We start from the raw sequence: 12,708 nt of genomic DNA on the forward strand, positions 1-12,708 counted from the left end.
AACAGTGTTTGTCCATCTGTATGTATGTCCCCTCAAACGTATACCAATCAGAGCTGAGAATCTGGTCACATGACAGGGTGATGTGATTAAGTCTGATGTCATTACGGCGGTGCTGCAGCTAACGCTCCACACTCCGCCATTTTGATTTCTATGTCGTTCAAGCCAAACATATCGTCGAACCTGTCATATATCACAATCGCCATGCTCTTCCTTTACGTTTTTCATTCAGTGTGAAACACAAACAAACCGATTGTTAAAATGACCATCAAATATTGAAAGCATCGGCATTGCGTCTCTTCCAACAATACGGTACGTAAAGGTCTTAGGCGTTATGACTCTCTGTCCGCTTCGGACAAATTAAACCCAGGTTTCTTAATGCAGTGGTATCGTTTCAGTAGTATCGTTTTTGTAATATCAATAATAATATAGTGAATATAACCATAACACTTTAATCCCAATGTCTGAATGGAAAGTTGATGGATTGAAGCGGTGTAACCGCGGAAGTAAGGAATTCACCTTGGTTTTTTAAATATATATAATTTTATAGTAAACCGGTGATAATCACCAGACTGTCTGGATTTGTACAGGCTTGATGTTGTTTTTGTTGAACAAAGCTCCACTCTTTCTGTGACGTGTCATAACTTAGCCACCATCGTTACTTCAGCACAAGAACGAAACACGTGATTATGGGTCTATTGGTTCCCAACATTAGAAAAAAATAATTATTTTGAAGATGATTGATCTCAGGTGGGATTTGAACCACCTCAGTGTGTCACAAAGTGAACACACAGTTGTCGTGTTGTGGTGCCAATGAATGAGATGTACATTTGTCTCCGTGCGTGTGCAGCCATGGCAGAGGAGCGAGACATACTGAGAGCTGTTTGGGCAGGTCGGGTCCCGGCTCGCTTCACACTCGCGCCTGAAGAAACCGCTGATCACGACCTCGAACCTTACTATGTACGAACCTGCCCGAGATGTTGGGAGATGATTGGTTGTTAATGCCGCTTGTACACGCGAATAACGTACGTGTACAAAACCATGATCATCACACGTTTTGATTCGTTCTCCACACCAGCTACTGTCAGGCACCTACAAAACTCAATTGTACGGAAATAATAATGAAGTGTCGTCGAGAAAATATGGCGTCGAGAAACATTTACATCAATGCCATTTTAACAGTAAAGCTGGTTCATTGGGAGACGGGGGCCGTGACGTCGTAACTAGATGCCGTGTCAAAAATAAAGATGCCCAGGATGGGGTAGTTATAAAAAGATTTGACGCCAGATTTATGGTGGAGCTTGGGCATAAGATTCATGGAGGACAAGGATATTAGGAGACATCAGTATACCTTTCATGCACACTTGTTCTTTTCCATGTCAATTTAGTACACAATGGACAGTATATGAGATCTGAGCCCGAGTTTCCAACATTCTGGTGCAGAGGTATCGCACTTACGTTAAAGCCGTCTAGTCTGGTTTTGATTCCTTACCCAACTATTAAATTGTCGGATTGGTTATTTGCAGGTAGGGCATTGCATCACACGGTGTCTTTCGCAAAGAGTCGGTGAGTTATCAAAGGAACCCTGAACAAATTACAAATTCCTGCCCCAATGACCTTCAGTTGAGGCCTGACAAGTGTGTTTATGAAAGATTTGGGTCAAACCTACCTTACGTCCCGCACAAGATTTGTGAACATGACATGATTTGTTCATTAGAGTGGTACTTATTTCTTGCACCATGGTTCAAATTTTGGGGAAAAAAAGAATAAACCACACAGACCACCCCGACATACTCCTCATAACATTTTTTTTTTGAACACTAAGTTGAGGCTCGTGTAAGAGCGAACACATACAACATGTAAGAAAGGGAGCGGGAGGGAGAGGGAAGCACAACAGTAGAGAACAGGGACATCGGGAGATTTGTGGAAGGGAGAGGGCTGGGGCGGGGCACACGGGATAAACAAGATGGACACTGCAGGGGATTGCAGGAAAGAAAATGGAATTTGAAAAAGGTGCATTTAGGGTGTATTAATGGGGGTAGAATAGATCAAGGCTTTGGATGGGGCAGGATAAGAAATGGGGGTGAACAGCTGTTCTAAAGACCTGGATGGAGGAGTGGGATTGAAGAGAGTGTGGGAGTTTGTTCCAGAGGTGGGAGAAAAGGGGAATAAAAGAGTGAAGGTGAGCAGCGAGTCTTGATTTTGACAGTTTCACCATAAGAGGGTTGCTGACAGATTTTGTGCGACCTGTAGGAATATTTTGGGGACAGAGCACAGAGAGCTAGGGGAGCAAGGCCGGAGAGGAGTCGGTAGAAGACAAAGACCACCAACCTGCCTGCAGTGAGCGAGTGAAAGGCTCTCAGAATCAGCTTCATCGCGGGAGATTCCAATGATTCTGAAAGCTTTGGTTTCCACAGCGTGAAGCCGAGCTAGGTGTGAGGCAGGAGTACCAGCCCAAAGGGGAGAGCAGTATTCCATCAAGCTGCGGATGAAAGCTTTGTATGTGGTGAGGAGCTCAGGTGTGCCAAGGAAGGACTTCACACGACGGAGGATGCCCATTCGGCGACTGGCTTTGGAGGCCAGCTTGGAAATGTGGTTTCCCCAGAAAGATCATGGCAGATAGTGAGACCCAAAAGCTTGAGTGACAGAACTTCTTGGAGAGGATTGTTGAGATTGCAGGTAGGAGTGGGATATGTCTTTTCGTAGATGGGAGGGTTGTCCAGACTGTCTTTTCGGAGACAAAGTGAGAATGTGAGATTTGTCAGGATTGAAAGACATGTTCCACTGGTTTGACCAGTCTGTGATTTTGTCCAGGTCTGCAGAGAGTGAAGAGATCATTGATGAAGACCAGAAAAAGCACAGGGCCCAGAATGTCAGACTTCAATGTATAGGCAAAATAGCGTTATGGTAAATTCTACCTGCATCACCGAAATACGCACTACCAAAGAATAATGTTTTGATCCGCCCACCTTTTTTGTCATTGCATCATACATCACTGTTGGTGACACTTGAGGCCTTCGGCTCGACCACTAGGCGGACCTAGTCGTATAAACAGATGAACGGGGACGTGAAGTTTCACGACAGCATTTAACATGGATTCGGCAGATTTGGATGACCATCAGGTTGTCCAAAAAAAATGGATACGAGCATTTGTGGCTCAAGGTGATGATGTTCATTAGGATTCCTTCCCTCATTCTTCTCATCGTTTTTATTTATCAGCCCAGACATGTTTGGGAAAAGGCGTAGTGTTTGGATTTGTTGGTAATATCTTGTCTCCTCGATTCCTCCACCAGGTGCTCTTACCAAGGGTAAGCTACTTACCTCTGGTAACAGACAAAGTGCTGCGGCATTTCCACAAGGCGTTGAAAGCCGAGGATGCTGGCGACGTTTGGTTCGACTTTGAGGGAACGCCGCTTAAATGGTACGTTTGTCGTATTGTTTCGGATAAATAAATAAATAAAAAAAGTTTGTCGTATTGTTTCGGATGCAAAATGAATATCACCGAGGTGAATTGTTCGATTCCCATTTTGCACCCCAACTGGATTTTATCTTTTTCAATTGATGAGGTTTGACTGGAAACTCGATCGATGTCCGATTGGAAAGTTGTGTCATTGATCTTGACTCAGGTGTAGAGACAGGTGATTGCCAATTTTCCATCACAGCAGGGTTAGGCTGAAAAGTGAATTCATAATTTTTCAACCGTTATGAAAACATCTGCCATCGAAGAAACCCCGAGGTGTTTGGGGAACATTTGCTCACGAGCTCACAGTTTGATGGTTTTTGTTTTTTCTTCTTCTTCTTCCCATTTCTGTTTCAGGCACTACCCAGTTGGTTTGTTATTCGATCTTTATGCCACCAATTCTTCCCTTCCATGGAACATAACCGTACATTTCAAGGTGTGTATGGAGAGTGCAAAGTAGCTTTATCGGAGATTGAAGTACTCGCCATGGGATGTAGAAGGATGCATAAAAAAAAAGACCACCTTTAGAGGCCATTTTTCCCCGCAAGCGGGGGTTGGCCTTTTTCGGGAACCGTGGTTGTTGTTGTTTTTCGGTCCCCTTTTTGAAGCAATGTTTTACGGCCGGATGCCCTTCCTGACGCCAACCCTTTTTGCCGCCTTTAACGACAAACAGGGAATTACCAGTGAACTGGTACTCAATTAGCCGACCTCGGAAGGATGACAGGCTGAGTCAACCCCCCTGGCGTTAATTCAGCGATCGACCGGGATTCGAACCCAGGATCCTAGGATCCTAAGCCGGCACCCTAGCCGCTAGCCCAACACCAGGGTTATGTAGAAGGATGCATGATGCCGTATAATTCGGTCAGGTCATCTTAAGTCACGGGTCTCCGTGTAGGCCATGAGTTTTGGGATTGCCTTGAAGACTCTAACGTTTGGGCTTTGGATTTCAGGGATACCCTCAAGATGAGCTGTTACTTCGTTCTTCCAAGGAAGAGATCGAAACGCAGCTCATGTCTACGCTGAAGGAAGCAGACAGCATAAAACACAGGGGTGGTGCCGGCCGTCGTGGGTGTACCGGAGTCATGTCTGAGCTTCAACGAAAGGAGCATCGGCAAATTTGGCTCGGATTGAGCAATGGCAAGGTTTTTCTTTACCTTCTTTTCGGGGGTGGAGGTTGAGGGGGAAGAGGATTTGTGCATGTGAGATCGTCGTGGTTGATAAACAACCTTTTGCTTCTCCCGGACTACTCGTGCAGATAAGTTTGAACAGTTCTGGGCAGTGAATCGCAAGCTAATGGACGTCCCACCTGAGGAGACCGCCTTCAGGCACATCCCGTTCAGACTGTACCAGGTAGGCCAAGAATCATTTCCCATTCTGAGTCGTCACCAATTATTGCAGCATTGTGCAAATGAGGCTGTTGCCCGAAACTATCACGGATACTGCGGGATCATTCATTTTGGGGTAAACCTGTGTACGTGTTGTCAATGCAACTAAAATCTGTGGCTGTGCTCCCATTGTGTCACCGATCTTACTTTGGTTTTATTTCAAATTTCATCAACATTTTAAACTCAACTGGACTATGTCCAGCTGAGTTTTTATCGACACCCAGTGTCCGTCGTCCGTCTGTCTGTCTGTCGTCTGTAAACAATTCGACGTCTACGCTCTAAAAGTCACAAATATTGATTAAATTTGATGAAACTTGTTATGCAGCATCTTTAAGACAAAAACTAGTTTGGGATTGCCTTTAGGCGTTGCACGCCCAAAAATGGGCGCGGCAGGGTGGCCATATTGAAAAATCAATTTTTGTCATATCTTTTTAGCACATATAAACTATATAGTTTGTGGTTCTATTATGCATATTCTAACCATATTGATATAGACCAGTTGAGTTCAGGTTCCCTGGAACCTCTCTAGTTCTGAAGTGGAATTGCACCTGGGATACGTGGAGACATATTACTGGCTATGTGCACTCAGCATCCTGTCGCACCACGACGTGTGAAAACGTTCTGTCCAGATAAAGGAAAGTGCTTGACACGTGGATAACAACTTTCTTGACACCACACATAGGTCATTAAAAGGTTGATACCCTGAGCATGCGAACCGAAAAGCGGGGTTAAGTAATTGGTTAATTTTGTCTCAGTCTATGATCGAGGAACAACTCGATTTAAATTGAATGTTATATTTTGAACATGAATCAGAAAACAAACGTGCAGTTTAGCAGCGGTACTTTGGCTCTGAATTCCTCCTCCACCCGATCGTGCATGCAGAGAGGAGCGAAATAATTGGTTTTTCTGCCTATAGTTTTTTTTTCACTCTGTCTGCCTATTTTTGTTTTTTTGTATACAGGATCGAGGCTCGCGAAAGCTAACATTTATCACACAAAAAAATCAAACAGACACAAAGTATATAATAAGGGTAGCGGTAGACAAGATGGGGAGAGAGGGGGAAGCACACAAACACAACATTTGAGAGCAGGGCAGTCAAACAGAATTTGGCATTTGAATTTGGCAGTCAAACAGAATTTGGCATTTGAATTTGGCAGTCAAACAGAATTTGGTATTTGAATTTGGCAGTCAAACAGAATTTGGCATTTGAATTTCGCAGTCAAACAGAATTTGGCATTTGAATTTCGCAGTCAAACAGAATTTGGCATTTGAATTTCGCAGTCAAACAGAATTTGGCAGTCAAACAGAATTGAAAATTATTCCAAACAGGAAACTTAGGCCCGAATGTACAAAATCCGTGAGAGAAGGAAGGATATAATGTCTTTAATTGGTAGTTTCCATGGGACAGTGAATATGGTTGCATTAGAAGTGCTTCATTTAGCTCATGAGGAGGCAGCAAAGGATAGGAATAGGGCAGTTCGCCGACGTGCATCGAGAATCTTCGAGGATAAATGCAATCCTCTGGAGAAGTACGACATCAAATTTGTGTGCATTTGCCTTAATCTTCATCCTCGTTGAGTTCTCTGAGGCACAATAGTGAGTAATTTAGTGTGTCAAAAACGGTATTTTTTTGTTTTTTGATCAATCAATTTATTGATGAGTTACTTAAGTATTATCGATTAATTAAGTACTTATATATTTCCTTTCTCTTCTAATATTTGGACATGCCAATGACCAAGTGATTTTGCTGTAAAGGCTATTTTTGATTTATTGATTAATCGATTAATTATTTAATTATTCGATTAAGGACTTTTTTTTTTTTAAAGTTACAGATTCGGATGAAATGGTGGTGGTTTAAGTATTCTATTAGCCAATTGATTTTTTTTTTTTATGATTACTATTTATTTCTTTTCATTATTAGTCATTTAACATTATTAACATTTTATTATTTTAACATTATTAACATTTATTTACATTAACATTTAACATACATTTATTAATTACATTAACATTAACAAACATACATTTATTAACATTTAACATTATTATAACGTTATTAACATTATATTAACATTTATTTAACATTATTAGTCATTAAACTTAGGATTCTAGGATCCTGGGTTCGAATCCCGGTCAATCGCTGAATTAACGCCAGGGGGGTTGACTCAGCCTGTCATCCTTCCGAGGTCGGCTAATTGAGTACCAGTTCACTGTTCCCTGTTTGTCATAAAAGGCGACAAACAGGGTTGGCGGCAGGAGGGGCATCCGGCCGTAAAACATTGCTTCAAAAAGGGGACCAACAAAAACAACAATAACCACGGTGCCCGAAAAAGGCCAACCCCCGCTTTGCGGGGGAAAATGGCCTCTAAAGGTGGTTTTTATTAGTCATTTATTTATTTTCTCTCTCATCTGGGCAATACCCGGTGTGTATCCCGGTTTAGAATAGGTACACCGTATCCCTGCGTGTCGAAGTAGGCGACTAAAAGGGTTGGCGTCAGGAAGGGCATCCGGCCATAAAAACATTGCCTCAAAAAGAGAACCATGACAAATACAACTACATATTGGCAGGGTACAGCCCGAAGTACCCCGTAGGGGACCCCACTCCCTCTTGTCAAAACTCAAGATGGGGAACCCGATCGAAGCAAGGGTGGAAATCACTCCATTTATGACGACGAAACGTCTGATGCCTCACGTGGAGATCGGTTTCTGAGGTTTGGGACATGGAATGTAGGGACAATGACAGGGAGATCAGGAGAAGTGGTGGAAGTATTGGTCAGAAGAAGAGTGGACATATGTGTTGTGTGCAGGAGACTAGACGAGATGGAAGAGAAGTGGTGTGAGAATGGTGAAGGGTAGGCAGGGACAGAAATACAAGTTTGTGTGGCAAAGGTGCCCAGAAGGCATGAATGGTTTTGGTGTCCTGTTTTCTGAGGAGTTTGTAGACAGTGTGGTGAGTGTGACTAGAGTGAGTGAAAGGTTGATGATGGTGAAAATGATGATTGGAAAGCTCTTGGTGAATGTCATCTCGGGATATGCTCCACAGGTTGGTTGGAGCGATGAAGAGAAGGACAAGTTCTGGTGTGCAATAGAGAAGATGATGGAAAATGTGAAAGATGAGGAAGTTGTTGTGGTAGGAGGAGACCTAAATGGACATGTGGGAAGGAGTATGGACGGTTTTGAGGAAGTTCATGGGTGTTACGGATATGGTGTGAGAAATGGAGAAGGTGAAAGGATTTTGGAGTTTGCTGATAGAGCTGATTTGTTGATTTGTAATACTCAGTTCCAGAAAGAGGATCATAAGCTTGTTACATACACGTCAGGTGGGTCGACGACAACCGTTGACTACCTGCTGATGCGTAGGCGAGATAGGGGGCACCTCCGGGACACAAAGGTGATCCCGGGGGAGGAGGCTGTTTCACAGCACTACTTGGTTGTCTGTGACATAAGGGTGAAAGGTGCGAGGAGACCTCGGCGGGTGAAGTATCAACCGAGAATGAAGGTGTGGAGGTTGAAAGAGGTGACAGTGAGGGAGGCATTAAAAGAGAGGCTGAGTATGGTAGAGGATGATGTGGTTGAGCTTGAAAGTGGTTGGATGTCAATGAAAGATAGTCTGTTGGGAGCCGTTGGTGAGATATGTGGATGGACAAAAGGACCACCGAGGCACTCGGCAACATGGTGGTGGGATGATGAAGTTGGAAAGAAGATTGACGAGAAGAGGAGGAAGTTCAAGGAGTGGCAGAAGGCACAGGGTATGGGGGCAGAAAAGGCAGAGCATGAAAGTTATAAGGCAGCCAAGAAGGCTGCAAAGAAAGAGGCAGCAAACGCGCAGGAGGCATGGAGGAAAATGTTCGGAGAACACTTGGATTTGGAAGAGAGCTGTATTCAGGATTGCAAAACAGATAGCGAAAGAGAGGTGTGATGTGATGGGGGTGAGTTGCTTGAAGGATGAAGTGGGACAAATCGTTGTAGACCCAGATGGAATTAAAGAAAGATGGAAGACATATATGGAAATACTGTTGAATGCAGAGAATGAATGGGATGGCAACATAGAGAGTAACCCAGTTGAGTAACCCAGAAGAGTAGAAAAGCGGGAGGGCCGACGGGAGTTGTGGGAGATATGTTGAAGGCAGCGGGAAATTGGGGTGTGAAGAGAATAACAGAGATCTGCAATCTGGTGGTGAAAGAAGGCCGCATTCCAGTGGATTGGGAACTGAGTACCCTCGTCCCTCTATACAAGGGGAAAGGTGACCCTCTGGACTGTGGCTCGTATCGAGCGATAAAGTTATTGGAGCATGGAATTAAGGTATTGGAAAGGGTGTTGGAGAGGAGGATAAGGAAGAAAGTGAAGATCGACGAAATGCAGTTTGGATTTATGCCAGGAAGAGGAAAGACAGATGCGCTTTTTATTGTGAGGCAGTTGCAGAAGTACATGGAGAAGAGTAAGAAGTTGTTTTTTGGGTTTATTGACCTGGAGAAAGCATTTGATAGGGTTCCACGTGAAGTAGTGACATGGGCATTGAGGAAGTTAGGTATGGAAGAATGGTTGAACAGAGTAGTGATGGCAATGTACAAAAGAGCGCGCACAGTTGTAAGGACAAAGGACGGGAACAGTGGTGAGTTTGAGGTGAAGGTGGGAGTGTATCGGGGGTCGGTACTAAGTCCACTACTATTTGTAGCTGCGATGGAGGTGCTGGCTCAGAACGTAAAGGAGGGTTTACTGTGGGAGTTGTTGTATGCAGATGATCTGGTGTTGATTGCAGAAAGTATGGATGGACTGAAGGAGAAGATGAACAAGTGGAAGGAATGTATGGAGACAAAAGGTCTGAAGGTGAATATCGGAAAAACGAAGGTGATGGCAAGTGGAAAAGCATGTCGTGAGGTGGAAAGAACTGGGAAGTGGCCGTGTGCTGTGTGCAGGAAGGGTGTCGGAGTGAATTCCATTCAATGTACAATGTGCGCTGAGTGGGTTCATCAAAAATGTAGTGGTTTGAGAGGGTCATTAACCAGTGTGGCTGCTACATTCAAGTGTAAAGTGTGCACAGAGGGAGCTGCAGATGGAGGAAATGTTGAGTTGGATCTTGGAGACGGCGTGAAGCTGGAAGGTGTGAAAACATTTTGTTACCTCAGAGACATGCTGAATGGAGAAGGTGGATCAGACTCGGCAACGGTTGCTCGAGTGAGATGTGCATGGAAGAAGTTTCGGGAACTGAGTGGCGTGCTGACGAGGAGGGGAGTGTCATTGAAGCTGAAGGGAAAGGTGTATGCTGCATGTGTGAGAAGTGTTATGATTTATGGGAGCGAGACATGGGTAATGAACGTAGAGCAGCAACGGAGGCTGGAAAGGGTGGAAATGCGAATGGTTCGGTGGATGTGTGGAGTATCGTTGAGAGAGAGGAAGACAAATGATGAATTGCGAAAGATGATGGGAGTGGAGCCTGTGATGGATGCTGTGAAGAGAAACAGTTTGAGATGGTTTGGTCATGTGTTGAGGAAGGATGAAAGTGACTGGTTGAGAAGAGTGATGGAAATGAATGTAGAAGGAAGTAGAGGACGGGGAAGACCGAGAAAGACTTGGCTAAAGATGGTCGAAGAAGAAATGCGGGCAAGGGGGTTAACAAGGGGAGATGCAGAAAATAGGGCAAAATGGAGAAATTGTCATGGGGACCGCAAGGCTAACCCCCGCTCTTGCAGGGAAAATGGCCTTAAAATGCCTGTTGTTTGTTGTTTGTCTCATTTGGGCAATATCTCAGACACCATTTGAGCTAGGAAGCTGATATTTGGACACGACAGTGACCAAGTGATGTGGCTATAAAGGATATTTTTGATTTATTGATTAATCAATTAATTATTTGCTTTTTTTGATTAATGACATTCAATTAATTTTCAAAAAGTTACAGCTTCGGATGAAGCACTCGTGGTTTAGGTATGCCATTAGCCAATTGATTAAGAAAATACAGACTTGGCATTTAATATGGAATATTTTTTTTTTCTTGACTTGGGTTTACTTTCTTAACTCAGTATTTCAATCTGGTGAGTTTCTTTTACACTTTGATGATTTATTTGTTAAAAGAACCATGTCACTGATTGTCTGTCGCAGCATGAAGTCAACAACAGGATTATATCACAGGTGGCGTGGCAAAATGTACGGACAGGTGCATTTGACGATTATCTTCACAGTCGGGTATACAAGGGTTGTTGCATTCTGTATTAGTGGAAAACAACTGCTGCACGTCTCAAAGTTATTGCCGCTTCCTCTGGAGATGGTCCGTCAACTCGACAATGCTGTTTGTCATGGAGTGGTGGCTTTACGAAATTATGGCATGAAAGAGCGTGCTATTGCTCGGCAGTATGGCATCACTCAAGGTCAGGTGTCAAAGATCCTGAAACGAAATGCTCAGAGGGGTGTCCCTACTCCAATACCGAGGCCAGGACATCCCCGCAGAACCACAAGGAGGGATGATCGCCAGCTGCACCGGTTAGTCCGCAATGGCCGTACCAAGTCAGCTAATCGGCTTCGGGCTGAGTAGCTGAAACTGACAAATGTGCCTGTATCCAGAAGGCTAGTCAACCAACGACTGGTTCAAGCAGGCTATTGTGCCAGGCATCCCCTGAGAAAGCCACGCCTGACCAGACAACACCACCAGCGCCGATTGCAGTGGGCCAGAGAGCACCGTCAATGGCAGCCAGGACACTGGAATCACGTAATCTTCAGTGACGAGTCGAGATTTCTGGTCTATCGTCAAGATGGCCGCGTCCGATTGCACAGACAACTGCAGGAAGCGTACAACAAAGATTGTATAGTGCCAAGAGTCCAAGCTGGAGGTGGTGGGGTGACCGTTTGGGCTGCTTTTCATGCAGGGGGCAAAACTGACTTAGTTGTTCTGAATTGAAACCTGAACCAGTTCAAGTACAGGGCCATTCTGGAAGAAACATTGCTTCCATTTGCTCGTGCAGCCTTTCGAGGAAACTTTGTCTTCCAAGATGACAATCGTGCTCGCATGATCCAACTCTTTCTTGCTGACCGTGGTGTAGAGCATATGGAGTGGCCTGCCATGTCCCCTGATATGAATCCGATAGAGAACTCGTGGGCAGAATTAACGCGTCAAATCGACCACTTGGACCAGGAGCCGACCTCTGTGCGTGAATTGCAGCAGGCTATTGTCACTGCATGGCAAGCGATTCCTGTCCAAACCTTGGCAAATCTCGTGAACAGCATGCTTCAACGTGTACGTGCTCTCCTGAATGCTCGTGGGGGTTACACTAAGTACTGAACTGTAATTTTACTGTCCGTAATCCCAGTCATAATTTAACTTTTGTTTTTGTTAAAAAAAAATTTGGCTAATGTGCAAAATAAAGAGATACTTCTGGAAAACGTACAGAAGTTTAACACAGTACTGTCCATGAATTGAGTTCGATATCAGTTTACATCACTTTCAAGGATCAATTTATTTGTTTAGAAATGTCAAATGTGGTTTTTGTTTCTTTTAAAGGTCACATTAACAAAATCTAGAAGAATTTCAACATAATTCCAATGAACTTTTGGTTCTAAGACATCTTGAAAAGTAAGTTCACCCCCACAAAAAAAATATTCCATATTAAATGCCAAGTCTGTATTTTATGATCATTTGTTGATTTTAATTATGCAATTCACCAATCAATTATTGCACACCTCTCTCACACAATACAGTCTCTGAGCTGCACGGCGGTATTGCCGGGCGCCGAGGCGCCCCGGCAATGCTGCGCTGGAGGATATTTAATTATGTGGCATGGGGGCGGTGTACTTTGAATGTATCTGTACTTGTTTTTTTGCGCTCGTGTCACTGCTCCAGCCCTGGATTGTTCCTCAGTAAACCTTCATTACTTCGA

The 12,708-nt window shown here is 44.0% G+C and overlaps 2 protein-coding genes across 14 annotated transcripts in view; one reads left to right on the forward strand and one right to left on the reverse strand.

Annotated features, from left to right (window-relative positions):
- The window catches only part of ATG5 (autophagy related 5), a 78,330-nt gene that overhangs the window by 51,919 nt on the left and 13,703 nt on the right, over positions 1–12,708 (forward strand). For 7 of the 13 annotated variants that reach the window (XM_078767657.1, XM_078767648.1, XM_078767649.1 and 4 more), the window contains 5 exons: positions 848–957; positions 3,291–3,418; positions 3,815–3,893; positions 4,408–4,594; positions 4,713–4,807. In XM_078767657.1, coding sequence (XP_078623783.1) covers positions 850–957; positions 3,291–3,418; positions 3,815–3,893; positions 4,408–4,594; positions 4,713–4,807 — 597 coding nt within the window. In that variant the 5' untranslated portion in view covers positions 848–849. Of the gene's footprint in view, positions 1–21; positions 310–846; positions 958–3,290; positions 3,419–3,814; positions 3,894–4,407; positions 4,600–4,712; positions 4,808–12,708 lie in introns of those variants that run through there. The other 6 variants (XM_078767652.1, XM_068105195.2, XM_068105196.2 and 3 more) reach the window with 3 other exon arrangements.
- SNX17 (sorting nexin 17) overlaps positions 1–12,708 on the reverse strand; it is a 73,933-nt gene that overhangs the window by 17,143 nt on the left and 44,082 nt on the right. The window lies entirely within an intron of this gene.

The sequence above is a fragment of the Myxine glutinosa genome, chromosome 13 (assembly GCF_964187855.1).
Source record: "Myxine glutinosa chromosome 13, kmMyxGlut1.1, whole genome shotgun sequence".
NCBI classification, from domain to species: Eukaryota; Metazoa; Chordata; class Myxini; order Myxiniformes; family Myxinidae; genus Myxine; species Myxine glutinosa.